General features: G+C 41.4%; 1 protein-coding gene and 1 long non-coding RNA gene across 5 annotated transcripts in view; one reads left to right on the top strand and one right to left on the bottom strand.

Moving 5' to 3' along the window:
* Positions 1-4,072: 4,072 nt before the first annotated feature.
* LOC139153743 (glycine N-acyltransferase-like protein 3) lies at positions 4,073-19,598 on the bottom strand. Of its 3 annotated transcripts, none has more exons than XM_070728086.1 (6): positions 19,499-19,598; positions 11,285-11,422; positions 9,759-9,866; positions 9,384-9,510; positions 7,483-7,603; positions 4,073-6,797 (listed from the first exon to the last, which is right to left on the bottom strand). In XM_070728086.1, exons 2-6 carry the CDS (start codon positions 11,360-11,362, stop codon positions 6,383-6,385), a joined length of 849 nt encoding a protein of 282 aa, XP_070584187.1. In that variant the 5' UTR covers positions 11,363-11,422; positions 19,499-19,598; the 3' UTR covers positions 4,073-6,382. The 3 variants fall into 3 exon arrangements, with proteins under 3 accessions (XP_070584187.1, XP_070584179.1, XP_070584197.1); XM_070728078.1 differs by lacking the exon at positions 19,499-19,598 and adding an exon at positions 11,695-12,024; XM_070728096.1 differs by lacking the exon at positions 19,499-19,598 and adding an exon at positions 11,522-11,676.
* Positions 10,745-27,395, top strand: part of LOC139153843 (uncharacterized) — a 50,533-nt gene continuing 33,882 nt past the window's right edge. For both annotated transcript variants that reach the window (XR_011556888.1, XR_011556887.1), the window contains exon 1: positions 10,745-10,829. This is a non-coding gene — a long non-coding RNA (uncharacterized lncRNA). The remainder of the gene's footprint in view (positions 10,830-27,395) is intronic.

The raw sequence follows: 27,395 nt of genomic DNA, 5'->3' as shown, positions 1-27,395 counted from the left end.
AAATAAAATAAAATAAAATAAAATAAAATAAAATAAAATAAAATAAAATAAAATAAAATAAAATAAAATAAAATAAAATAAAATAAAATAAAATAAATAAATCTAAATTTGCATATAAGTAAATCATTTTTTGTTAAAGTCACTCAAAATTGTTCCAGGAACAAATCTGGGTTGCAATGTCTAGGTCTAGGAGGCAAAGAGATGATTTGGCCATAAACTGCAATTAGCCATGACCAGCTTATCTTTGCCCTTAATTGGCTGCAAGGAGGAGCAGGCTCTATGGCCATAATGAACTATGAACCAAGCATACCCAGAAGAAGCCCTGTAGAGGAGACAACCAAGCAAAGTGAAAGCAAAAATAACATGGAACTCTTCAAATACCGCACAATTATGATTTTCAGTTGTTTGGGAGCTGAGATTTGTTTTGAGGTTAGGCTTCTCTTGTAGGAATACAGTACAAAAATGTGCGGTACTCTTGGGAAATTTATAATAGTTGGTAGATATGCCAGTGTTATCCACATTAGAGGTGGACTCCTCCCGGTTCTTTAGAATCAGTAGCAGGAATTTCTCCCCACTTGCCAAACTGGGAGCGATGACCAGTTGCCCATGCTCCCGACCTGCCTTTCTCAGCGGCACCATAGGCGCCTCCATCTTGTTTTTAGCTTTTGTGCACACTCAGAAGCTGTTTTTTGCTTCTGCACATGTGCAAAAGCTACGTTTTCAGTACTGCACACACAGCACGGGAGGAAGTGAACCGGCAGTAAGGTAAATTAGAACCCACCCCGGTCCACATCCACCAACCTCTTCCCTTTTCTTTCCTGGCAAGGACATAAAATTATAATTCCTGCCCCTACCTCCTTGGAGCAGGGCACTGGTTCAGCTCTTCAGTCAAATCTGTGAAGGTACTTGCAGGGGCAAGAAGATGCTGATCTGGAAATCTTGCTTCATCTGAAGCAGTGGTGCATTCAGCAGAACTATTGGGCATGTTAGGTCTAAGTGTACAATTCTAAGAGAGATCCTCCCCCAGTCTTTCCTCAAACACAACAGGAACATTGTTTTTTCAGCAACCAGCATGATTACAGATGTATTTGTTTACCAGTACTGCCTTGGTTAAGAAGCTTATGTTGGTGGTTATATATTAATAAAGCAGCAGGCACTTGAACTGAATACTATTCTTAATATTGTGGGCACTTTCATACCTGTCAGAAAAGGCAAGTTAATGTTTATTCAATGGCAATTTGCAGTGGTTTTGCTGCCTTTACTCCAATAGTAGGGGGAAAGATCAAAAGCAACATGAGAAAATATTATTTTACTGAAAGAGTAGTAGATCCTTGGAACAAACTTCCAGCAGATGTAGTTGATAAATCCACAGTAACTGAATTTAAACATGCCTGGGATAAACATATATCCATCCTAAGATAAAATACAGAAAATAGTATAAGGGCAGATTAGATGGATCATGAGGTCTTTTTCTGCCGTCAGTCTTCTATGTTTCTATAGTAAATCATTCCTTCTAGTGTCCATATTTAAGGCTAGAAGCTGGGTTACAATAATTCTGACAATCATTAGATAATGCCACAAATTTATTTTCTATATGTCTTTGCTCTCATTGAGTGGGTCTCTGGATTCTAATAGCCTGGTTTTGGTATGGTTTGATAGAAATTATGTGAATTTTTTATATGGTTTTGATGATCATCTGCTAGTTAGTAATGCCATGTAGGATTTACAAACTTGGCCACCTCCAAAATAAAAAACGATCCAAGAAAGACTGCTCAGGAGCTCCTTAAAATGAAATCAAATCAGAGTACAGTGGTACCTCGGTATTCGACCATAATCCGTTCCAAAAGTGTGGTTGAGAACCGATTTGGTCGAGTACCGAATTAATTTATCCCATAGGAAATAATGGAAATGGGTTTAATTGGTTTCCAGCCCCTATTTCCTTTATTTCCTATGGGATAAAGATATGAGGTCTAAGCACTCCAAGCTGTAGTTAGGGTGGGGGCAGTTTCGGGGGGGGGGCTCCTTTCCTCAGTGGTTCGTCTTCCCTTTAAGCAGTTACACCAACTTTCTCTTTCCCGAGAGTAGCGACGGCAGCAGAGGCTTTCCTTAGAGCAGCAGCAGCGCCGGGAACGTGAGATGAGAAAGGGAAGCCTCTGACGTTCCCGGCGCTGCTGCTGCTCTAAGGAAAGCCTCTGCTGCCGTCGCTACTCTCGGGAAAGAGAAAGTTGGTGTAACTGCTTAAAGGAAAGGAGCTCCCCCGAAACTGCCGGTATTACAGCCGCCCCCCCCCCCACTCCCTACAGCTTGGAGCACGACTGGGAGGCTGTTTAGTGGGCGGCCAGAATGGGCGTGTCGGATTCCGACTCCCATTCCTTCTCACCCCGCCCCCTCATTTCGGATAATAAACAAAATTTTCTGTGGCTGTTCGGTATCCGAATTTTTGTTCAGATACCGAAGCAAATTTTTGCCGAAAATTTTGTTCGGTATCCGAAATGTACGAGAAAGGAAGCGTTCGAGTACCGAGGTACCACTGTACATAAATGGGCAGAATTTTAAAAATGATATTTTATGCTCCATCACTAGATGGCAGCAAGAGTACCACTTTCTGAAAGAAAAACCAATATTTCAGGTGTTGCATCTCATTCAGAAATACTAAAAGTGGATTTGCCTGATTTTCATAGTATGTGATTGTGATTGAAGATGATGAATGTAGCAAACAGATGGCTTTTGTCTGCAGCTTCTAAAAGTTGTTTGCTTTGTATTGAAGGAATTTTATTAATTGGTGCCTTGACAGTTGATTGTAGAGAAAAATTACTAATGAAGCATTAACTGCGTGTGTTCCCAAATCATGAAAACCAAACTAAGTCTTGCTACCTTCCTCCCCATCTGTTCAAATGTAATTTATTAGTACAGTATTATTGAGAGTATTTATTGCTGCAATGTCTATGGCTTTTAATGTTTGTAAGCTGCCAAAGATGCTTCTAGATGTGATGGATAGCAAATAAGTCTAATGAATAAATAAATGAAAACTTTACAGGTCTGTTTATAGATCCATCTATTCTACAATTATTTACTTTCCCTATTTCTGGAGTCAACCATTCCGTTTTTCATGAATTTCACAGGCCTTAACTTTTCTGTATATAATGACAGCCTGCAGGAACTGTCCTTACACTAGAGGTGAGGATTATTTTTCAACGATGTGACTCTTGAATAAAACTGAGAAGCATCAGCTCCTTTAGTTCAAATGTATCTGGGATTTGTGTTTCTGTTTTGTTTTGTTTTTTAATCAATAGAGTTCAACTTCTATTGCCATTTGTCTGGAGAATGTAAATTTTGCAAGAGGGGAACTCAGTATCACTAGCTATTTATTCCTCCTTACTCTCTTTCATGGTGTAGGAGATGTCTTATGATATCTAGCATGCTTATGCTAATTTGTTGCTGCTTCAAGTTAGCAAGTTAACATGGACTATGGCAGGTATTGTAGACATTTGTAGTAAATTGCTCTTGTTTTGTATGGCTTTGTTCAGTCACCAGAAGTACATACAAGACATCAACCTATTTGACTTTTAAAGTGATAAGCAAATTCTGGGTTGGTACAATATTTCCTGTTTGTGTAAGAATGAAGCTTATCACTAACCAGTTTAAAGGGACAACATCCAACAATATCCACAAACAGAATAGTCAGAAATTCTGATGCCCTATATTGAAACCAAATTCCCTTTAGGAATAAGAGTGTCTGCACTGGTGGACTTGAAGATTTCTGTCACACATTCACTGTTGCATTTTCAGGTGGTGTGCAAGACAATGGTTCCAACAAAAGCACTGAAATAAAAATTCAGAGAGGCACACTACTTCCCAGATATTTCCCTAGGATAACTAGCAAAAAACAAGTATTATTGTCCCAATTTATGTTGAATTAGTTCAGTTCCATGAAGCTTTGGGGAAATTTCCCAGCTGACAAAATTTGTACCTGGGTTTTCTTTTTAATAAGTTAGTCATAATGCAGGAAAAAAGCCCATATAGACAATTTTTTTTCGTATGATTCTTAGACATTGGGAATGACAGCACAACATTTATTTATTTGTATTCTGCCTCCTTTATTATTCTACAAATAACTCAAGGAGGTGAACATGTCCACTCCTCCTTCTTCCTATTTCCCCCACCACAATAACCCTATGAGCTGGATTGGCTTGAGATACAGTGGCTGGTCCTAAGTCACCCTGCTGACTTTCAAGGCTAAGATGGAACTTGAATTCACAATCTCCCAGTTTCTAGCCTGGTACTTTGACCAAGAGACCAAAATGGCCTTTACAATAATTCTCCTTTTCTTCCTCTAAGAGTGTCTGAATCCTAAAAGATGGTGCTTGGTATATGGAACTTATTGAAGGACATATTTTACAAGTCTGTTAGAAAAGTATCCAACTTTATTAATTTTTCCGAAAACCTGATGGATTTGAATCAAGCATGCTTGCAGGAGGCAACCTTGAACCTTCATATGTATGTGTGAAGTTTTCCCCCCCTGTCGATAGCATTTGTTGCTGGCAAGCAGCATTTGAATGAGGTAGTGCTCTCATCAGTTTTTCATTGCAGAATGACTGGAGCAGCGCTACTGCATCAAATTTTGCCAGAAATTGGGCGACAGCTAGGTGGAAACCATTCGGAAGATGGCTTTCGGTGATGATGCTATGGGCATCACACAGATTAAGGAGAGGTACGATTGGTTTAAAGACAGCCACACATCGGTGGAGAACAAGCCAGGCGTTGGTTGGCCATCCACATACCAAAATCACCAGATGCCAAAGTGAACACTGTGGTGATGCGGGACCATCGTGTGACTATCCAAGAAATTGCAAAAGAGGTGGGCATCAGCATTTTTTGGCACATTCCATTATGACCAAATATTTGGCCATGAAGAGAGTGGCAGTGAAATTCATGCCGAAGGTGCTGACGGCGGAGCAAAAGCAATGTTGTGTTGAAGTCTCAAAGGACATGCTGGACTCCACAGTTACCCCGACTTCATGAGCACCATAATCATTGGTGACGAGTCCTGGGTGTACAGGTACAGCCCAGAAACCAAATCTCAGTCATTACAGTGGGAGCATTCCACATTACCAAGACCAAAGAAGTCTTGCCAAGTGCGCAGCAATGTCAAAGTATCTGATTGCTTTCTTTGATTCCCGTGCTTTGGTACACCACAAGTACACACAACAGGGTCAATCACCAAAGAGTACTACAGGGATGTCCTCTGTGATGTTGTGCAGTGCAAGAGACCAGAGTTGCGGTCAACAGGAAATTGGCGCCTCCATCACAATGATCCAGCACATTCCTTCCATTTGGTTCAGACTTTTTTTTGCAAAAAAACAGACACCTGTATTTCAACAGGCTCCTTACTCTACTGGTATGGCCCCCTGCGACTTCTGGCTGTTCCCCAACTCAAGAGGCTATTGAAAGGAACACAATTTCAGATAAGAGAGGACATTATGGCAGCAATGACAGCCGAGCTAAACTCCATTCCAAAAGAGGCTTTCTCAAAATGCTTCCACCAATGGCGGCACTGCTGGAAGAAGTGTATGGAGTGCCAAGAAAACTATTTTGAGGATGATTAGGTTTCCAATGCTCCAGGTATGCCAGTTTTTCCCCACAGCCAAAGGTTGGCTACTTTTCTAACAGACCTCATACAGTATCCTGCTAGTTACAGTAGTTGTTGGAGCAGTAATTGCCACAGGGAATCATTGGTTTATTCTCAGTCTTTTGTAAGTGGTGGAAGTGAAGATGAGCACAGGACAGGAGGCTCAAGGCAGTGATAGGGTGGAAGAGCTCTCTTTAAAATAAAAAGAGATTTAGGGCCAAAGTACTGGATCCAGATATGGCGTAAAATGAATGCCAAGGAATATTGATGGGCTATGCACCATTTAAAGGCCTCAAGGGTTTTATTTTAGAATGCAGTTATTCATTCATAGCTATTCCTGGTTTTTGTAATCCTTTTTTGACTTAAACTTGAATATATCCAGACCAGTGGTGGGTTGGTACTGGTTTGAACCGGTTCAGGTGAACCGGTGATGGAAATTTGGCCAAAGTTAAATAATTGGTGGTGAAGGCTGGATTGCCATGCCCCTGAACTGGTTCCTTGGTCACCGCTGCTGGTAAATAACCATCTGTGAATGTGCAAAGACTTCTGCGCATGCAGAAAAGGTCAGTTCCTGGATGTGATGCGTCCGAGAGTAGCGAGTTTGTGTACAAGCGTGAAGTGTGCACTTACGACATGATGTGCTCATTTCGAACTGGTAGCGAAGATAAGAGAAACCCCCCTAATCCAGACAGAGTCTCTTACATCTCTGTGTGGACGTTATTTCCAACCTCCCCATTTAATGAAACCTTATTGCTATTCCAGGTCATTTGGAATGAAAAAAAGAATATACTTTGTAAAAGGCAAGATATGAAAACCCAGGTTACTTAAAGCTTGCTTGGAAACCTTGTTCTCTGGCTTAACTCTAGTATACAAGGCAAAATCTTGATCATGCAATTTTTGGGATAATGCCGTTATAACTGTTCTCATATGACCCTTTCCCCGGTACTCAGGAATTGCATAGCCATGGGTCAGGCACCCAAGGGCATCACTTAGGCTCCAGGCAACCGGCTGCCCATACTGATCTCTGAGGCAAACATTTGGGAAGTCCTCAATCAGCCTCCTGAGGTAGCGCAGGCTCCAGTTATTCCTTCCAAATTCATAAGTGTCATTGAGTACGGCTGCATAGGATGAGTTGAGTGTCCCAAAGAAGAGGGGCTCACTTCTCAGTCTGAAAAGAAAGAGGAGATGGTAGTGAAGGGAGAACAAAGGGAGAGAATCCCACCTTGTTTGAAAAAAGCCTGGTAGGATATAGCAAGGGAAACCATGATCTCAACGTTACCCAGTAGTGGAAAAACACAAATCCCAGTTATTCTGAATTATCTTCTTAACAGTCTTTTGAAACTGCAATAATCAGCTTTAGGATCTTTTGTGTGTTTTGCTTTATTTTAAAACTCCTTTAATATTCCCAACGCCATTTGCTTTGGGAAAAAACAATGGAGCAGTTACGTTCAGGGAATTCTTCCCACTCCCTATTAATGGTTGTTCACTCCATATCTTCCAAGTTGGCAGCAAAACAGGGTCCTTACCTCATTTTTACAAATAGGAGAAACAACTTATTCTTAGTTTTCTACAGAGGATACAATTATTATAGAACAGGGGTCACCAACCTTGGCATTGGCAATTTTTAAAACTTGTGGACTTCAACTCCCAAAATTCCTCAGCCAACTTTGCTGGCTGAGGAATTCTGGGGGTTGAAGTCCACATATTTTAAAGTTGCCAAGGTTGGAGACCTCTGTTATAGAAGATGTCCCCCAATCTCCCTTGATTTCATTACTAAAACCCGGATAATTGCATGGAATCAAATTAATAGTCCCCAAAAACATTTGCCTTAGAAAGGGAATACAATTACTCACTCGTTCTGACAAAAGGTGTCTGCATCCGGATGCAGCAATGCCTGATAAAAATGGGACTTCATGTGGACATTTCTAGCTTCTGCCATGACTTTCATAGTATCATAAATGCCATCTTGCAGACCTATTTTGAATGGACGTGACACAAGAAATTAGCCTTATTGTTTTATCTTCTCTCTATTCCTAATACTATGCAACTGAGTGGCACAGAGCCATTCACCAGCCAAAGGGAAATAGTGGGTGATGGCTGGAATGGAGTGTTGCATAAGCTTATAGATTTTTCCACCACAATGTCCTACTTGTCAATGAATAATTCAGCTTCAACTGCAACAACACATGCACACACAATAGATTCAAACTCAATGTAAACCGCTTGAAATTCAACTGCAGAAAATATGACTTCAGCAAAAGGGTAATCAATGCCTGGAATGCATTACCTGACTGTGGTTTCTTCCCCAAACCCCAAAAACTTTAACCTTAGACTGTCTACAGTCGATCTCACCCTGTTCCTAAGAGTTCTGCAAGGGGCGTGCATAAGCGCACCACCATGCCTACCGTCTCTGTCCTAGTGTCCTATTATCCAGATTTACCTATACGTACTTTGCTTTTGTTTATATTTATACCAATACTGGCTATCTTGTACATGGTTTGACAAATAAATAAATAAATAAATAAATAAATTAAAATAAATAAACTAGAATGGCCACTGGTCTAGCAGACCAGGCCAAATGTCACCCATCATAACAAACTCTGGATTGAATTATCTGACAAGAACATAACATAACAGAGCACAAGGATTTTTCATGATACCAACTTTTTCCGAGTGTAAAGACCAAATGGCAGTCTTACTATATGTGGAAGCCAAAAGGAAGATGACATATTCAGGGTTACTAATTCTATGCATCATTTGATTTTTGTCCTATGTTTTGCAGTTAGAAAAATAAGACATCGGCCTAAAGAACACTAAGAATAGGGTTCATATTTCTCATAAGGCAATGTGTTTATATTGATTTTTGCAAAAATTAAGAAATTAGACACATTTCTAAATATTTAATAATCTGTTCAACTTCTCAAATATTACCAGTAGTTGAGAAGATTATCTTAAAATTCTGCTTGCACTGACATTATTAAACTCATTGGACATTTTCCATTGTATGATTCTCCCCATTTAACACATTTACTACAAAATTAATCTCAATTTAAGATTCAATTCAATTCAATTTATTAGATTTGTATGCCGCCCCTCTCCGAAGACTCAGGGCGGATTACTTGAAATAATAACAGGATATTTCCTAAACCATATTTTTAATTGTTCATATTGTCTGTTTAGCTATGTGTGCATATATATGAATGTGTATATATATGTCTGTCTGTCTGTCTGTCTGTCTGTCTGTCTGTCTGTCTGTCTGTCTGTCTGTCTGTCTGTCTATCTATCTATCTATCTATCTATCTATCTATCTATCTATCTATCTATCTATCTACATATATAAATACTATGAGGACCCGGATTGTGGGGGCAATATGCTGGCTCTGTTAAAAAGTGCTATTGCTAACATGTTGTAAGCCGCCCTGAGTCTAAGGAGAAGGGCAGCATAAAAATCGAATAAATAAATATATACATACACAAAGAAAGAGGAGGGAGGGAGATTTGTAGATATTTGTTTGTTTGTTTGTTTGTTTGTTTGTTTAATACAATTTTAAGGTTGCCCAATTTTTTCACAAATCTGGATGGCTTACAAATAAATAAAAGAGAAACGCACCTGACCAGAAAAACAAAGAGTCTGTCTTAAACTCAACAAAACTAAACTAAACTATACTGGGGCTCCACAATTTAGGAGTTGGTTTTTGGCACTTTCCAAAATCTCCTAAGGGTGGAAAAGAAATCGCCAGAACCCAGGCCTTGCCTTGTAGCTGGAAGGCTGTGTCCCAGTCTACGGCATCTTTGTTTTCCAGGAGGGTTCTGCAGGCTTCTTCTTCCCGATAGAAAGCAGCATGTAGGTTGGTATAATAATCCTTCTTGTCCTTCAGTATCTGCAGGAAGTGGTAGCAGGAATAGAACAGATGGCAGAGACCATGTGGAAGAGCTGATGAAACCAGGCTCACTTGGAAGAGGAATATAGAAAAATGAAGCAAGGAGAACTAATATAAAATAAACACACACACCCTTGGCCTCCTGAATGGCTTTTGTGCCCCGACACATATGTCTTTTGTTTTTCCCTCCCATTTTTCACCAGGGGGCTGTGGAAAAAAACCATCAACTTTCTGCTGTAATTCCCTACCTCCTTTCGTGGTCGTGTAAGAACAGCTTTAAATTCTGGCCAAGAATCCACCACAACTTCATGTTGAGCTGGGTTTCCACGGTTGATGTGCATCACTGCCCCACAGACCTTAATTTAAAAAGAAAGCAAATTAATGAAATAACTGAAATTAATTAATTAAATGCCATCGTTTGTAAAAGCCGTTAAAATAACTAATTATCCATTGTGTTTAATGGATATGTATAAACTGATTGATTTATTGATTTTTTTTCCTTTTTCTTTCTTTTTTCTTTTTTTCCTCCCCCCCCTTGTTTTTGTGTATATGTCACAATGTTTGTTTCTAATGTCTATATGTTTTGTTTTTAATACAAATATTTCAATAAAAATTTTTTTTTTAAAAAAGGTCAGAAGACCTAATGCAAGAGAGATTCCGCTTTTCCTCTCTAATTAATTAAAAGTGTGTGTGTGTCTGGATCTCTGATTGGCTGATTCAGAACCACCAAAGGTCTTTTCAGGGTCAAATGCTACACTGAGTGTGATATAGGAATTTGCTCAGTTGGTGAAAGGCCAGATGTTTTTGGGATTTTCTGTAGCAGGAGAATCAGCAAAAGGAGGTCCCACGTTCTTTTGCTCCATTCTACTACTGTGTCATCCTTTTCAAAGTTTATTCTCCTTTTTAATAATAGTATTGGGCTGGGCTTCCATGGTTGATGTGCATCACTGTCCCACAGACCTTAAATTAAATAGAGAAATAGAACACCTAGTGCAGAACAAAACCTGCTTTTCCTCTCTAATTTATCAAAAGTTTGACTGGGGTGGATCTGGGTACAGAAGTGAGTCATTTCAATTGGCTGATTCAGAACGGCCCAAAGTCTTTTGAGGGCAAAATGCTACAATGAGTGCAATGATGTAGGAAATTTTGTCTGTTGGTGAAAGCCATCTCTGATTGGCTGATTCAGTCTGAAGAGAGCCAAATGCTATCACGGGTGAGTTGTAGGAATTCACCGTCTCACTGAAAGGCCAGGTGATTTTTGGATTTTCCGTAGCAGAAGAAATCAGCAAAGATAGGTTCTGTAGTCTGCGCTATTTCAGGTACACCTATATTTTGGACATTATTGGCTTTGCATTTGCAGATGTGACAAAAGGAAAAGTAGATTTGAATGGGAAATGATTGCATGGCATCCACCAAATACTGTATTATTATCTCTCGGTGAAAGATGGTTTTGGGATTTTCTGTAGCAAAAGAAATCAGCAAAAAGGAGGACCCACATTCTTTTGCTCCATTCTACTACTGTGTCACCTTTTTCAAAGTTTAGTCTTCTTTTTTAGAATAGTGTGGGCCAAGATACCCCTATATTTTGAACTTTATTGGCTTTGCATTTGCAAATGTGGCTAAAGGAAAAGTAGACCTGAATATGAAAAGATTGCATGACTGGCATCAGATTTAATTACTCATTTAACTGGTGCAGTTTTCGCCAAATTCTCAGTAAAGGGGGAAACGTCAGCTCTTATATTTACACCAGAAGTAACATTAAATAGGCGATTACCAGCACTGTTTCCGGGAGGCCCTTTCGCAACACATTTTCCAGCAGCTGCAGCTTGGAAGAGCAGCTCAGGATCAGCATGGCTGGCCAGTTCAAGGGGGCTCCGCAACTCCCACGAAGGCTTCTTTTGGGTGAGCAAACCTGAAGGGGGCAAAAAGGCAGAATTACATTTATTCTTTATGAATCACCTTCTCTAGCTGCTGGATGAAATGGTCTCTATTAGTGATACAGATACTGAACTCTCAGAAAAAGTCTTCCTGATCAGTTATGGATTGAATGGATCCTGAATCATCGTATTGTGCAGTGTGTCACCTAGAAAGGATCCTCAATCAAAGTATGTGAGAGTCTTGGAGGTATTTATAGCTTAACTCCCTTAATCATCCCTCATAGGAATTGGTTTCTAGATCCCTCACCAGCCTAGGAGTTCTCCTCTGGACCTGCTTCTTCCTCCTCCTTTTCAAAATTGTGCAGCCACTTCGAGCTTGCCCTTGAAAAAAATGAGGCAATTGTTGAAGCCTTTACCACCCAGACTGTTGATTGGTGTGCATGTTGGAGCTCCATCTCAGTACATCTATCTTCTGGCTTGAGAAGCTCCTCCCCATCACCAGGCATCTGTGCATTGGTGTAAAGTGCCAGAGTATGACTGTCTATAGCTGGTATTTGGAGATGTTGAACTAAAGAAGGGACTGCCTTCTGCTGCACGAATCCCAGTGACCAGTTAGGTCCCACAGAGTGGGTCTTCTCTGGGTCCCGTCAACCAAACAATGTCGCTTGGCGGGACCCAGGGGAAGAGCCTTCTCTGTGGCGGCCCCGGCCCTCTAGAACCAACTCCCCCCAGAGATTAGAATTGCCCCCACCCTCCTTGCCTTTCGTAAGCTGCTTAAAACCCACCTCTGCTGCCAGGCATGGGGGAACTGAGATACACTTTCCCCCTAGGCCTTTAAAATTTTATGCATGGTATGTCTGTATGTATGATTGGTTTTTATATAATGGGTTTTAACTGTTTTTAGTATTGGATTATACTGTTTTGTTACTGTTGTTAACCCCCCCCGAGTCTGCGGAGAGGGGTGGCATACAAATCCAATAAATAAACAAGCAAGCAAGCAAGCAAGCAAACAAGCAAGCAAGCAAGCAAGCAAGCAAGCAAGCAAGCAAGCAAGCAAGCAAGCAAGCCTCTAGGTTGAAATATCTTTTGTCTAATGGTCCAGATGTAAGTCCTGACGCTGGGGAATGCCATTGGCTGAGAATAGCATCCACAAACAGGGCAGGAGCTGGTATGACCTCCATAGGTGAGGAGGCTGTGCCATTAGTGGATCTATATCTGAAGCTTGTTGATTAGCCCCAACCAATGGTAAATTGGCTGCGATCCTGGCCTTATGTAAAAGTGAACCAAAAAAGGGAAGGTTGGAAAAGCCCAGCCAAAACGGAGGTTTCTGGTGCCAGATCCTCATCCTCTGACATCATTAATTCAGGCAAATTCTCCCACACCTTCCCCTTGTGGTGTGCTCTCACCCAATTCCTCCAAGGAATGAGAAGAGTGCTTAGAAAGTGAGTCTTCCTCAACTAGGTAAGGATATTGATAAGCCTCCACCTGTTGTGTTGAGGTGGAAAGAATGGGAATATTGTTTAGCAACGAGGTGGGGCCTGCCATGGCTCTGATACCTGCCTCTATTCCTTGCCTGATGGCTTCATTAATGTGGGCCTGAACCTCTACAGTCTGTAGAGCAGCATTTCCCAACCGGTGTGCCGCGGCACACTAGTGTGCCGCGAGACACGGCTAGGTGTGCCGCGAAGCTCCAGCTGGGCGGGGCGCTGCCGGTGCCGACCTGGAGCTCCCGCTCGCAGCTGTCCCCCGGCTCCTGCTCGAGGCCGCGGTTTTCAGCGCTCTCCTGCTGGGCCCCAAAGAAGGAAGGCAGGAAGAAAGAAGGAGAGCTCCATTCTTCGCGCCTTTTTCCCGCCTTCCTTATTTGGGGCCCAGCAGGAGAGCGCCGAAAACCGCGGCATTGAGCAGGAGCCGGGGGACAGCTGCGAGCGGGAGCCCCAGGACGGAAGTACCGACAGCGCCCCGCCCAGCTGGAGCTTCCCTGGCGTCGGCGGCAAGTGTCCTTTGTGGCCCGGCGGGAGGGCACTGGCGGTAGGAGCGGGGGTGGTGGTGGCTGCAGCGGCCGCAGGCAGTCGCGGGGAGATGGCAGCGGTGAGAGGGAGCTCCAGGCGGCGGCGAGTGGGAGCGCTCTCTCTCTCTCTCAGCTAACTGCAAGCGGGAGCCCTGACGGTGGCGGTTGGACGTGCTGCTGGACGTCGTACATGCTGGCGCTGCAGGCCTGGCATATACGGTGTCCAGCACGTCCAGCTGCCGCCGTCAGGGCTCCCGCTTGCAGTCAGCTGAGAGAGAGAGAGAGAGAAAGAAAGAGAGACATATAAGAGAGGCAGAGAGAGAGAAAAAGAAAGAGACATAGCAAGAGAAAAAGAGAGACTTAGCAAGAGAGGCAGAGAGAGAGAGAGAAAGAAAGAGAGACATAGCAAGAGAGACAGAGAGAGAGAAAGAGAGAAAGAGAGAGAAAGAAAGAGAGATAGCAAGAGAGGCAAAGAGAAAGAAAGAGACATATAGTAAGACAGTGAAAGAGAGAGAGCAAGAGAGAGAGAAAAAAGCAAGAAAGAGATAGCAAGAGAGACAGAGAGAGGGAGAGAGAGAGAGCAAGGGAGAGAGAAAGACATAGAGGAAGGGAAGGAGGGAGAGAGAAAGAGAGCAAAAAAGAGAGAAAGAAAGAAAGAAAGAAAGAGGGATGGAGAGAGAGAAAGAAGGGAAGGAAGGAAAAGAGAGAAAGAGGGAGAAATAGAGCGAAAGGGAGGAAGAGAGAGGGTTTTTTTGTCCAAACTTTTCTTTAGCCCGCCCCCCGCCCCCCCCCCCCCCCCCTTTCAATGTTCCCCAGGATTTTGAAAATATGAATAATGTGCCGCGGCTCAAAAAAGGTTGGGAAACACTGCTGTAGAGGGATCTACTACAGTCCCTTGCCTCCTCTCTACTGTCTGATCTTTGGTCCTTATTCTGAGATACCCAGATACTGGATTCTAAAATCCACATCATCTAAGCCAGTGGTTCTCAACCTTTCTAATGCAATGACCCTTAATATAGTTCCTCATGTTATGGTGACCCCCAACCATAAATCTAGCATAATTCTCCCAACAGAGTTTTAAGCTGATTGGCAGGAAGGTCAGAGGGACACCTCGACTTTAAATGCCTGATTGGTCAGATTGTAAAAATATTTAGTTATTTATTTATTTATTCATTCATTTGTCCAATACACAATACATATGGAAGATAATAGACTATGAGAGAAGAGAATATGTTCCAAGGTGGCAGAATGGAAGCTTTAGTTCCTAGCACCATGGGAAATATGTCTTTTCCCATGGTCATTCGACCCCCCCCCCCAAAGAGGTCTTGACCCCCAGGTTGAGAACCCCTGATCTAAGGAAACTGATCCTGAGTGATGAGCAGCCTTCCGGCTGGGTGTTTGTTGAGCTCCCTGTGTTTTAGTAGTCTGACTTTGCTTGTGAGGAACCATATCTTTGTGTTTGGATGACTGTTTGGATTTAGTGGAAGATGCTGTGGCATTTGCTTTGATTGGGGAGCGATCCCTATTGGGATACAGGCGATTTGCTTTCCATTTGTCTATCTGGTCTAGTCCTGGTTGATTTGTCCCCAGATTAGTTGCCTTATCAGTCATAAACAGTGAATTGAAAAAGGGGAGGCTGCAGCTGGAAATAGATGACAATAGTTATGTCATAATGGATGGAGCTTAAACTGCAATGAAAACTTGTGCCAAACTGTTGGAGATGCAAAGAAAAAATGGGTCCATTATGTATGGTGGACTTGTCCTTACATTAAAAAAAAATTGGAATAGAATTCAAAATTGGATAAATGAAATTACTAAAATAAAAATAAATAAAAAACAGAATATTTTTTACTGTGAATAATAGATCAAAAATTGAGGGGGGAACCCATCATTATATTTATTTATTTATTTATCTGTCTGTCTGTCTGTCTGTTTGTTTATTTTTGTTTGTTTGTTTGTTTGTTTGTTTGTTTGTTTGTTTGTTTGTTTGTTTGTTTGTTTATTTATTTATTTATTTATTTATTTATTTATTATTTATTTATTTATTAGATTTGTATGCCGCCCTTCTCCGAAGACTCGGGGCGGCTCACAACAGCAATAAAAACAATATATAATATTAAAAACATATAAAACCCTATCATTACTTAAAAACCAAACAGCAACATTCATACCAAACATAAAACAAAGTATAAAAAATAGCCTGGGGGAAATATAATTTTACACATTCTGACTGCAGCTAGAATCACTATCGCACAAACATGAAAACAAAGGGAGATACCAGATAAACATATGCTGATTAGAAACAGTATGGATTGCGCGGAAGCAGATATGCTGACAATGAAATTGAATGACAGAGAAGATTTAGAATATTACAAATTTTGGAACATATTTTATGAATGGTTAGAAACATATCAGCATATTAATGAAACAATTAATAAAAGTCTAAACACTAATTTTGGTTAAAAATAATTTGGTTTAAAAATGGTACTTAATAGGATATATGATTTGTATTAATTGAATTATTTGGAAAATGCTAACAGAAAGGCAGAAAAAAGCATAACAATATTAGATATAATATAAATAACCAAAGTAGTTAACATGTCGATAGGAACAGCCGTTAAGAAAACTCTTCAGGGTAAAATGTAAAATATTGATACACTTGATACAATTAAGATTGTAATTGTTTTTTTTGTTAGGACAATAACTTATTGGACCCAAATCAGCATGGCTTTACTGAAGGCAAATCATGTCAGACTAATCTCATTGATTTCTTTGACTATGTCACAAAGGTGTTGGATGAAGGTGGTGCCGTGGATATTGCCTACCTGGACTTCAGCAAAGCCTTTGATATGGTTCCACATAAAGAGCTGATAGATAAATTAGTGAAGATTGGACTTAATCCCTGGATAGTTCAATGGATTTGCAGCTGGCTGAAGCGTAGACATCAGAGAGTTATTGTTAATGGCGAGTATTCTGAGCAGAGTCAGGTTACAAGCGGTGTGCCACAAGGGTCTGTTCTGGGTCCTATTCTTTTTAATATGTTTGTGAGTGACATAGGGGAAGGTTTGGTAGGGAAGGTTTGCCTATTTGCCGATGACTCTAAAGTGTGCAATAGGGTTGATATTCCTGGAGGGGTCTGTAATATGGTAAATGATTTAGCTTTACTAGATAAATGGTCAAAGCAATGGAAACTGCAGTTTAATGTTTCCAAATGTAAAATAATGCACTTAGGGAAAAGGAATCCTCAATCTGAGTATTGTATTGGCAGTTCTGTGTTAGCAAATACTTCAAAAGAAAAGGATTTAGGGGTAATGATTTCTGACAGTCTCAAAATGGGTGAACAGTGCAGTCAGGCGGTAGGGAAAGCAAGTAGGATGCTTGGCTGCATAGCTAGAGGTATAACAAGCAGGAAGAGGGAGATTATGATCCCGCTATATAGAATGCTGGTGAGACCACATTTGGAATACTGTGTTCAGTTCTGGAGACCTCACCTACAAAAAGATATTGACAAAATTGAACGGGTCCAAAGATGGGCTACAAGAATGGTGGAAGGTCTTAAGCATAAAACGTATCAGGAAAGACTTAATGAACTCAATCTGTATAGTCTGGAGGACAGAAGGAAAAAGGGGAACATGATCGAAACATTTAAATATATTAAAGGGTTAAATAAGGTTCAGGAGGGAAGTGTTTTTAATAGGAAAATGAACACAAGAACAAGGGGACACAATCTGAAGTTAGTTGGGGGAAAGATCAAAAGCGACATGAGAAAATATTATTTTACTGAAAGAGTAGTAGATCCTTGGAACAAACTTCCAGCAGACGTGGTAGATAAATCCACAGTAACTGAATTTAAACATGCCTGGGATAAACATATATCCATCCTAAGATAAAATACAGAAAATAGTATAAGGGCAGACTAGATGGACCATGAGGTCTTTTTCTGCCGTCAGACTTCTATGTTTCTATGTTTCTATGACTGCAGCTAGATTTGCATATGCTCAAAACTGGAAGTTGAACAACATACCAAATGAAAGGGACATTTTAAAGAAAAATTTAAAATGTACAGAAATGAATAGGCTTACTTTGAGGTTTAAGGATAAAGATGAGGGTGATTGTTATAAAGTCTGGGGAAGATTTTACGAATATAAGAAAATTAAAAACAATTAAAATTTGAAGCTATTTTTGAAGGAATATATGACAATTAGTATTTAAAGAGGAAAAGACCTAGATGACGAAAAAAGGAAGGGTGAACAGCACTAGTTAAATTATGTAACACATATGAGAAAAGTTTAAGTAGAGAGAAGTGATAATTCTAGGCAATGAATTTGTGTTTAGAATAAAATTAAATAGAAGGCTGAAGTAAGCGAATTTTAACACATTTTAACAGATACTGGCACATTGTCTATATAAGAGGATAGATATTTAATTTTAGCTTGTACTCTTATAAATGTTCTGGAATTGAGTTAAATTTAAAAGATTTAGAAATGGAAGAAAGGATGATATGTGAAGAAAATAATGGTTTGATGTAAAAAGGGAATGTTATATATATACCTTTAGGCACGGATGCTGTGTTTCTTTTATATTATGTACGTTTTATTTTATGTTGGAGAAGAACCTTAAAAAATTATAGCCTCCCCCAAAAAGATTGTAATGTTTTTTTAAAAATATATATGTATTTTTGCTGTTGTTTTGTGCTTGCTTTGTTTTATATTTTGTGTATTGTATTTTGTGTACTGTTGTGTATTTTGTTTCCAATGTAATGTTTGTTTTAAAGTATATATTTCAATAAAAAATATTTTTTTAAAAAAAGAAAGAAAAGTTTCTGCCCTTGACTGCTATTAAAATGGCCGTTGGTATCACTCGTTTATGGAATGCTGGAGTGGACCGTTAATTTTTGCCTCTGGAGTGGCCGTTAGTCCAATGGCAGCCTGTCAGAAACCTGTTTTCTTCCTCCCCCTCCCCACCTTAAATGAGCGGGGGGGGGAACGGCCGCTGGTAAAAGCGGGCGAAGTTCCGCGGCTGGCTTTCACTTTCCAGCCACCTCACAATTTGATCGGATCTTTAAAGTGTCGGGGGAAGAAAAAAAACCCCGTCTTTGCGAATCTGTGTTACTGTCCCCGATGCGAAAGGCAGCCGATAGATCGGAAACAATTGCAAACTGGTTGTAAAAAAAACAGAGCCGAGGTCAGCTGTTGATTCAGGCAGTCTTGTCAGTTTGTAAGACTGGTGGATCGCAAAGAGCTTGCCCACCTCAGTCTGACAGTTTAAAAACACCTATTACATTTTTTTGACAATAATAATAATGATAGTAATAGTAATAGCAATAACAATAACAACAATTATTATTATTATTATTATTATTAATAATAATAATAATAACAACAACAAAATAACAGCAGCAGCAGCAACAACAATGATAATAATAATAATAATAATAAAATAATAATAATAATAATAATAATAATAATAATAATAATAATAATAATAATATCAGAGTTGGAAGGGACCTTAGAGGCCTTCTAGTCCAACCTCTGCTTAGTTAGGAAACCCTATACTACTTCATATGGTTATCCAACATCTGCTTAAAAACTTCCAGTGCCGGGGCATTCACAACTTCTGGTGGCAAGCTGTTCCACGGATTAATTGTTCTGACCATCAGGAAATTTCTCCTTAGTTCTAAGTTATTTCTCTCCTTGTTTAGTTTCCACCCATTGCTTCTTGTTCTACCCTCAGGTGCTTTGGAAAATAGCCTGATTCCTTCTTCTTCTTCTGTCTGGCAATGGGCAAATTCCTTGCCTGCCTTTCAGAGAGCAGCTGTTAGATACAACAGGGAATTATTGATTAGTGGCAAATTGCTTGTTTGAATGCTGGCCTCCTGTTGTTAATGCTCCAGAATCACTTGATGAAAAAATTCAGGAATTGAATTATAAAGTGTTTTTGGGACCCTTCCCACTCCCCCACAACTATTCATATGACTAGAGTTGATGCTGGAGGGACTAACAGCAGCACTTATGCCCTGGCTGCCTTCAACCCAAGATTTGGCTGGGGTGGGGGGGGGCTCGTTCAGGGAATAAATAGTTAAAAGGGGACACCCAACACTTACACTTTTAGTTGAAAAAAAATATTTTCACTACTGTATTGAGTCCAATATCAGCAAGGAACGCGCAACCCTGGCTCAGGACTGAGTGGAAAGAGCAGGAACTGATGCACGAGGGTGGTATTTATACTTTTTTCAGACTCAGTCCTGATTGGCTATGGGTGGTGTCTGTCCCAATCTTGGAGATTAGCTCCGCCTACTATGGAAAAGGCACAATTCCCTCCCCTGGGTTGGACACATTGTCTTTTTTGAGGCAGCCCAATCCTCTATTGGCTTTTCTGCGTACTGCATCTCAATCTTTGCTCTGGCCCAGCCGGTTTTCTCTTCGGTCTCCTAGATCAGTGTTTTTCAACCAGTGTCAGGTTCAGACATGGTCAGGTGTGCCACGAAGAAGGAAGCTCAGGTTTCGGTCTCGCAACTTTTTGCTGAGGGCACGAAGAGCAAAAAGTTGCAAGACCAGAACCTGAGCTTCATTCTTTGTGCCTTCCAAGTTTTCTGGCAGCTGCAGCGCCCCGCCCAGCTGGAGCTTCCCTGGCGGCGGCAGCAGATGAGCTTTGGGGCCTGGCAGAAGAGTGCCAGCAGCGGGAGCGGGAGGGCACCGGCAGCAGCAGCACTGGACAGTAGTTGTGGGGCGGTGGCTGCAAGTGGTCAGCAACAGCGGCACTGGGTAGTAACCACGGCTGCAAGCGGGAGCTTCAGGGCAGAGGCACCAACAACGGCAGCTGGACGTGTTGCTGGGTGCCGTACATGCTGGCGCTGCGGGGCTAGCACTGGCCCACTGGCTGGGCCGGGATGGAGGTGCCAGCCCTGCGCCTATGCCCAGCACAGCGTCAGCATGTATGGTGTCCAGCAACACATCCAGCCGCTGCCGTCAGTGCCTACTGCTTGATGGCTGCTGTTGCCGGTGTGGTGTATGAGAGAGAAAGAGAGAGATAGCAAGAGAGAGAGAGAAAGAGAGACAGAGAGAGAGAGCAAGAGAGAGACAGAGAGAAAGAGAGAGGGGGAGAGAGAAAGAGAGAGAGAAAGAGAGAGAGAAAGAAAACGAGAGAGAGAGAAAGAAAGCAAGAGAGTGTGAGAGAGAGAGAAAGCAAGAGAGAGAAAGAGAGAGAAAGAGAGAGAAAGAGAGAGAAAGAGAGAGAGAGAAAGAGTGTGAGAGAGAGAAAGCAAGAGAGAGAGAGAGAGAAAGCAAGAGAAAGAGAAAGAGAAAGAGAGAGAGAGAAAGCAAGAGTGAGAGAGAAAGAAAGCAAGAGAGGGAGAGAAAGAAAGAGAGAGAGAGAGAAAGAAAGAGAGAGAGAGAGAAAAGGAGAGGGAGGAAGTGAGAGAGAGAGATTAGAGCAAAAAGGGGAGAAAAAAGAGAAATGAGAAAATGATTGAGGCAGAGAATGAGAGGAAAGAGAGAGAAACAAAAGGGAGAGAGAAGTGACTCTTGATTTAAAGCATATGATAAAAAGCACCCAAAGAATAAGAGAGAGAAAAACCCCAGCCCTCACCTGTTTTTGAAAATGGTTCAAGAGTGTGTACACACACACACACACACACACACACACAAGTGAGGGAGGAGACATTGATGGAAAAAGAGAGGAGAGTGCCTTAGAGTGTCATTTTGTGTCATTTTGGTTGGGGGTGTGCCTCAGGATTTTGTAAATGTAAATGTAAAAAGTGTGCCATGCTCAAAAAAGTTTGAAAACCACTGTCCTAGATGCTTCTCACCAGCTCTACTGCCATGCCAGGCTTCCCAGTCCCCCTTTCCCAGCAGAGATAGGACTTTACATTTATCTCTGATGATAACTATCTTCTTAGGTTTGGTTGGAATTAGATTGAGAAAAGAGAGAGAGGCAGGGAGCAGGGAGGGAGAATGTATACACACACACACACACACACACACACACACACATATGTTTTCGTAGATTTTCACGGGTATATGTATGTAGATTGTTCTATATAAACTATATTCAAAGCAGCACGAAGCTAACAACTTCAGCCTGATGATGGTGAATGTGATTTCACCGAAACGTCGCATAGACACTCAAAATATTACACGGGGCAAAACCCGAACTCAGAACAATCTACATATATATATCCTAATATCCTAAGGAGCCCCAAAGATAAAATCCAATTGGAATACCAAGGAATCTATGAAATCCCTTGCAAAACATGTGCAGCCACATACATTGGACAAACCAACCGAACAGTGAGCCAACGCATTGCAGAACATGTGAATGCAGTTAAAAAAGAAGAAAAGACTTCCTCCCTTGTCCAGCACATTAAAAAAACAGGGCACGAAATTGACTTTGAAAAAACTAAATTACTTCACAAAACAGAGAATTTATATAGAAGAATTGCTCTGGAAGCCATAGAGATTGAGAGGAGCCCCCTTTGCATAAATAAAAGAGATGACACGTCCCGCCTACCAGAAATTTGGAAACCAGCCTTAAACAAAAAAAACACTTCATAAAAATCACCATGTCAATCCTTCTAATAATTATGATTTTGGAATTTTGAAATTTGGAAACCAGCCTTAAACAAAAAAAAACTTCATAAAAATCACCATGTCAATGACACTTAGGTCATTTGATACTAGTATTCCAAGGTCTTTTACTGAGTGTGGGTTGGCTGTAAGAATTTGTTTATTCAGTTCATATATGTGGTTTGGATTCTTTTTGCCGATGTGGAGGGTAGAGCATTTGTTGGTTGATATTTGAAGTTGCCAGGTGTTAGACCAATCTGAGACAAAGTCGAGGTCTTTTTGGAGAGTGAGTGTGTTGTCAGTGGTGTTGAAAAGTTTCACATCGTCGGCAAAAAGTACACAGTTGCTTGCGATATTATCACAGAGGTCATTGATGTATAGGATGAAAAGAGTAGGACCTAGTACGCTGCCTTGGGGAACGCCGCTTTTGACAGGGACGGGGGAGGAAATGGCACCTCTGATTTTGACAACTTGTTGCCTGTTTGACAGGAAAGCAGTAATCCAGTTGTGGAGGAGTCCTGAGATGCCATAGGATTGGAATTTTAGGAGAAGTTTGTCGTGAACCAGTGAGTCAAAGGCTTTGCAGAAGTCGATATAAATTGCATCGATGGATTTTCCTTGATCAAGGTGGGTAGTCCAGATGCTTTTGCAGTGAAGTAGTTGAAGGTTGCAGGATAGTTTCTTTCTGAATCCAAATTGTTTTTTTGATAGTAGGTTATTAGATTCTAAGTAAAGGGTGATTGATCTATTTATAATTGATTCCATGATTTTACAAGGGACACAGCATAGTGATATTGGCCTGTATTTGTCAACTAGTGATGGGTCTCCTTTTTGAAAATGGGGATGACTACTGCTTTTGACCACAACTTGGGGAGAGTGCTGGTCCTGAAGGATTTTTGGAAGATAATGCTTAGGGGTTCAGCTATGGTAGAATAAAGTTTTCTTAGGAAGTATGCACAAAGACCGTCTGGTCCGACAGATAGGGAAGGTTTGAGATCATGGAATCAATTTTTCAATGTGGTCTATAGTGAAGATGATTTGGGTTAGGTTTTTTAATGAGTTTGGAGTGCGATTTGCGAAGAGGGGGGGATGAGCCATTACTGTTAACAAAAACGGAGCCAAAAAAGGAGTTGAAGAGGTTAGCTTTGGATGGGTCATCGTGGTATTCTTTGTTGTTGGGACCTACGAGAGGTGGAATAGGTCTGGAGTCGTTAAGTTTGTTGTTGACGAAGTTGCAGAAGGCATGGTTAGATTTGGTGCGTAGGAGGTTTTCCTCTTGTTCGCTGTGATAGTTGAGACATTCTACTTTTATTTGTTGGCATATGCTTCTGTAGCGGCTTTTGAAGTTGGTTACTGGACCTTTTTTGTTTCTACGCCAGAGGGATCTTTTTTTGCTTTGTAGTTTCTTTATCGAGACAGGTACGTTATTTTTTCGTTTTCTTCTAGGAGAGGTGATTGGAACATGCAGATCTATAAGTCTATTAATTTGGTGTAAGAACGTGTTGTAGAGGTCATCAATGGTGATGCAGTTAGAGAATAAGGATTGCCAATTAATAAATGAGAGATTGGCGTCTATGAGTTCGTAGTTGGCATTCCTGAAATTGTACTTAGGTGCCGTGTTGTTCTGTTGAGTGTTATGATGGCATAGATTGAGGTTGAAGTTGATCATACTATGGTCGCTGTTAGAGAAGGGTTCAATGATATGCAGTCCATAAATAGCACTTTTGCTATTACAGAATATGAGGTCGAGACAGTTGTTGAGTCTGGTATAGTTTGAGACTAATTGTTCCAGTCCCAGGCTGGTGATGGTGTTGTAAATGGCGGTATGTATAGGTTCGGTGGAGCATTCATTTAGTGTCCAGTTGATGTGTGGTAGGTTGAGGTCACCTAGGAAGATAAAGGGATGGGGGCAGGAGGATGCTCATGTTAGTAGGGAGATTAATTTTGATGCATGGGTAGTGTCATAGTTTAGAGCACTGTAGCACAGTAAAAAGCGGAGAGTAGTGTTGAGGGAAAGATCGCAGATTAAGGTTTCCGGAAGGAATAAATCATGTGCAACTTGAATGTTTTTTAGATTGAGTGAGCTTTTGTAGAATATGGCTACACCACCTCCTCTGCGGGATTCGTGGTCGGACCGGAAAACCAGTAGTTATTTTGTGTGATGATGGAGTCAGGATAGGAACAATTCAGCCATGTTTCACAAACAAAGATTATGTCAAATAAGTTGGTGTCGAGTAGAAGGAGGAATTCTGATAGCTTGTTGATTAAACTTCTTGCATTGATTAGTTTACATTTGAGATTGAATTTGTGTACAGGAAGGGGACTGGATTGGGTTGAGTTGAAGTAAGATTGAGGCGAGGTAGTAAGGGGCGCGTTTTCCTATTCATTGCTGGAGGTGCTGGGGAGGTCCGATTGTTGAAGAGGGATGGTGGAAGAGGTGAAAAGGTGGGGCATCAAATTTCAAAATCAGTTCCAAAACAAATGTTTGTACTTCACATCTCTGCTACTTAATGACTAAAAATTAATGGCCCTCCTGAACCAACATGTATTTCAGCCTGTTCCAAAGTAAAAGTCAATTACAGTGAACCCTCGATCATCGCGAGGGTTCCGTTCCAGGACCCCAAGCGATGATCGATTTTTCGCGAAGTAGCGGTGCGGAAGTAAAAACACCATCTGCGCATGTGCAGATGGTGTTTTTACTTCCACCGCCGCAGCGCGTTGCTGGGGAGCGCGCGCGCGTTGCTGGGGCCGCTCCCCAGCTGGGAAGCGAAGCTAGGCTGCCCCAAGCTCGCGCGCGTTGCTGGGGCTGCTCCCCAGCTGGGGAGCGGATCTGGGGTTTCCCCAAGCGCGCGCGCGTTGCCGGCTCCGCTTCCCAGCTGGGAAGCGAAGCTAGGCTGCCCCAAGCGCGCGCGCGTTGCTGGGGCTGCTCCCCAGCTGGGGAGCGGATCTGGGGTTTCCCCAAGCGCGCGCGCGTTGCCGGCTCCGCTTCCCAGCTGGGAAGCGAAGCTAGGCTGCCCCAAGCTCGCGCGCGCCGCCCGCCCGCCCACGCTGTTGCCGGCTCCGCTTCCCAGCTGGGAAGCGGAGCTAGGCTGCCCCAAGCTCGCGCTCCAGCCCACCGCCGCTGGGGTCTTACCGGGGCAAGAGGGGGAAGACCCAGGGAAGCCTCTGCCTGGCGGGGAAACTCCACCATCTACGCATGCGTGGAAGGGCACGCATGCGCAGATGGTGGAGTTTACTTCCGGGTTGAAAACTAGCGAAATAGCCCTTTCGCGATCCTTGAGGACGCGAAACTCGAGGGTTCACTGTACTTCAAAACTTTCATCCTACTACACTACTTCACTTCATTGCTCATTGATTAATGATAATTTTAATGATTTTAATCAATTGCTAATTACTTGAATAGCAATGCTTAATCCATCTGATTAATTATTGTTTAGTTAAATAGTATTTAATAGTTAGATAATAGTCTAAATAGACTTGTTAGAATTTTAATAACTAATTAGAGTTTTAATTGATTTTAATTTATTTTAACTGATTAGTTACATTGTTTTCTGATCTATTGTTAACAGACTATTGGATTATCATTTATTAAATAAATGAAAATTTCTAAGATATTAATTATGTATAGTGTTTATAAGTTAATTAATGTGATAAATGCAATCTATTAATTACTATCAAATAATACTAGATTAATTAATTAATTTGATTGTGCAATATTGACTAATTGGTTGTGAGTCTATCATCAATATCTGGTTGTGAGTCTTTTTCATCATACAGTCAAACTATCCCTGAACATGCCAGGCAAAAAAGTCAAAAAGCCACCAAAGCAAAAAATCTGGAAAACAACAGCAACCCAAATGACCCCAATATATATTTTAAATGCAATGCCACCATCAATGTCCAAAACTGAACAATCTGATTACCATATCTGACAAGATCCATACCCTAGAAGCAACCACAAAGCCCAAACAAGTATATATTGAAAACCTTGAAACATGTCTTGCATCCACGGAGAAAAAGATTCAAGCACTGAAAAATGCAAACCCATCAAACCAAATGGCCTACACCACTCCACCACCACTTGTTTATACTCCACCAAAAACACCTCAACCACTACCCCTATCACAAAGATCTACCAACTAAACTACTGATATCCCTACCTTGGTCAAAGATGCCATGGAGCATGAACAAAAACATCAGAATGTAATCCTTTTCGGTCTAGAAAAAAAACGATGAATCTGACACAGCAAAGGTATGAAACATCATCTGCAACTATCATACACAAACTATTGCCCCATCATAGACGTTTCGAGAGATGGCCCTGAGCACAGGTATAGGAATAGCTTGGTGGTCCCCGATTTGCAGGGTGGTATGCAAAAAGGAGCCCACCAAACAACAATTCATCAAGACTATAAACTCAATTGCCAGAAACAATACCAATTACAACAAACTTAGATCCAGACCAGATCTATCTCTCCTACAATGTATCCGCTCCCATGAACTCCATGCAGAACTTAAGAGACGACTGGATCTTGGAGAAACAAACTTATACATAGATTACCATGCTGAATGCATCAAATTCAAGACCCACAATCCATCCTACGTCTTCTAACCTACCATCCCTCAACAACAAATCAACATCCCAAGCACCGCCAACCAAGAATAGGAAAGCACGCCCATTACTTCCTCAATCCAATCAAAATCAATCTCAAATACAAAACCAATCTCAAATGCAAACTAATCAATGCAAGAAGCTGTTCTGAGTCCTCGGAGAGGGGCAGCATACAAATCTGAGATCCTTTGGCACTGCGCCCAGCGTGTCAAGTACCACTGGGACCACTTTCACTGACTTATGCCAGAGTCGTTGCAGCTCGATTTTTAGATCTTCGTATTTCACTAATTTCTCTAGCTGCTTCTCCTCAATTCTGCTGTCTCCTGGGATTGCGATGTCGATGATCCATACTTTCTTTTTCTCCATGATCACAATGTCTGGTGTGTTATGCTTCAGAATTCGGTCAGTCGGAAGTCGGAAGTCCCACAGTAGTTTTGCTTGCTCATTTTCGACCACTTTTTCGGGCTTATGATCCCACCAGTTCTTTGCCACTGGTAAATGGTAGTTCCGGCACAAGTTCCAGTGGATCATCTGTGCCACAGCATCATGTCTATGCTTGTAGTCAGTCTGTGCGATCTTTTTGCAGCAGCTGAGTATGTGATCGATTGTTTCATCTGTTTCTTTACAGAGTCTGCACTTTGGATTGTCTGTTGATTTTTCAATTCTGGCTTTGACAGCATTTGTTCTAATGGCCTGTTCTTGTGCCGCCAGTATTAGTCCTTCTGTCTCCTTTTTTAGTGTTCCACTTTTAAGCCATGACCAGGTCTTTTCTTTATCCACTTTGCCTTCAATCTTCTCCAAGAACTGTCCATGCAATGCTTTGT

The sequence above is a fragment of the Erythrolamprus reginae genome, chromosome 1, assembly GCF_031021105.1.
Source record: "Erythrolamprus reginae isolate rEryReg1 chromosome 1, rEryReg1.hap1, whole genome shotgun sequence".
Lineage (NCBI taxonomy): Eukaryota > Metazoa > Chordata > Lepidosauria > Squamata > Dipsadidae > Erythrolamprus > Erythrolamprus reginae.
The sequence above is the reverse complement of the archived record's forward strand: the minus strand, read 5'-3'. Positions and strand labels throughout refer to the sequence as shown.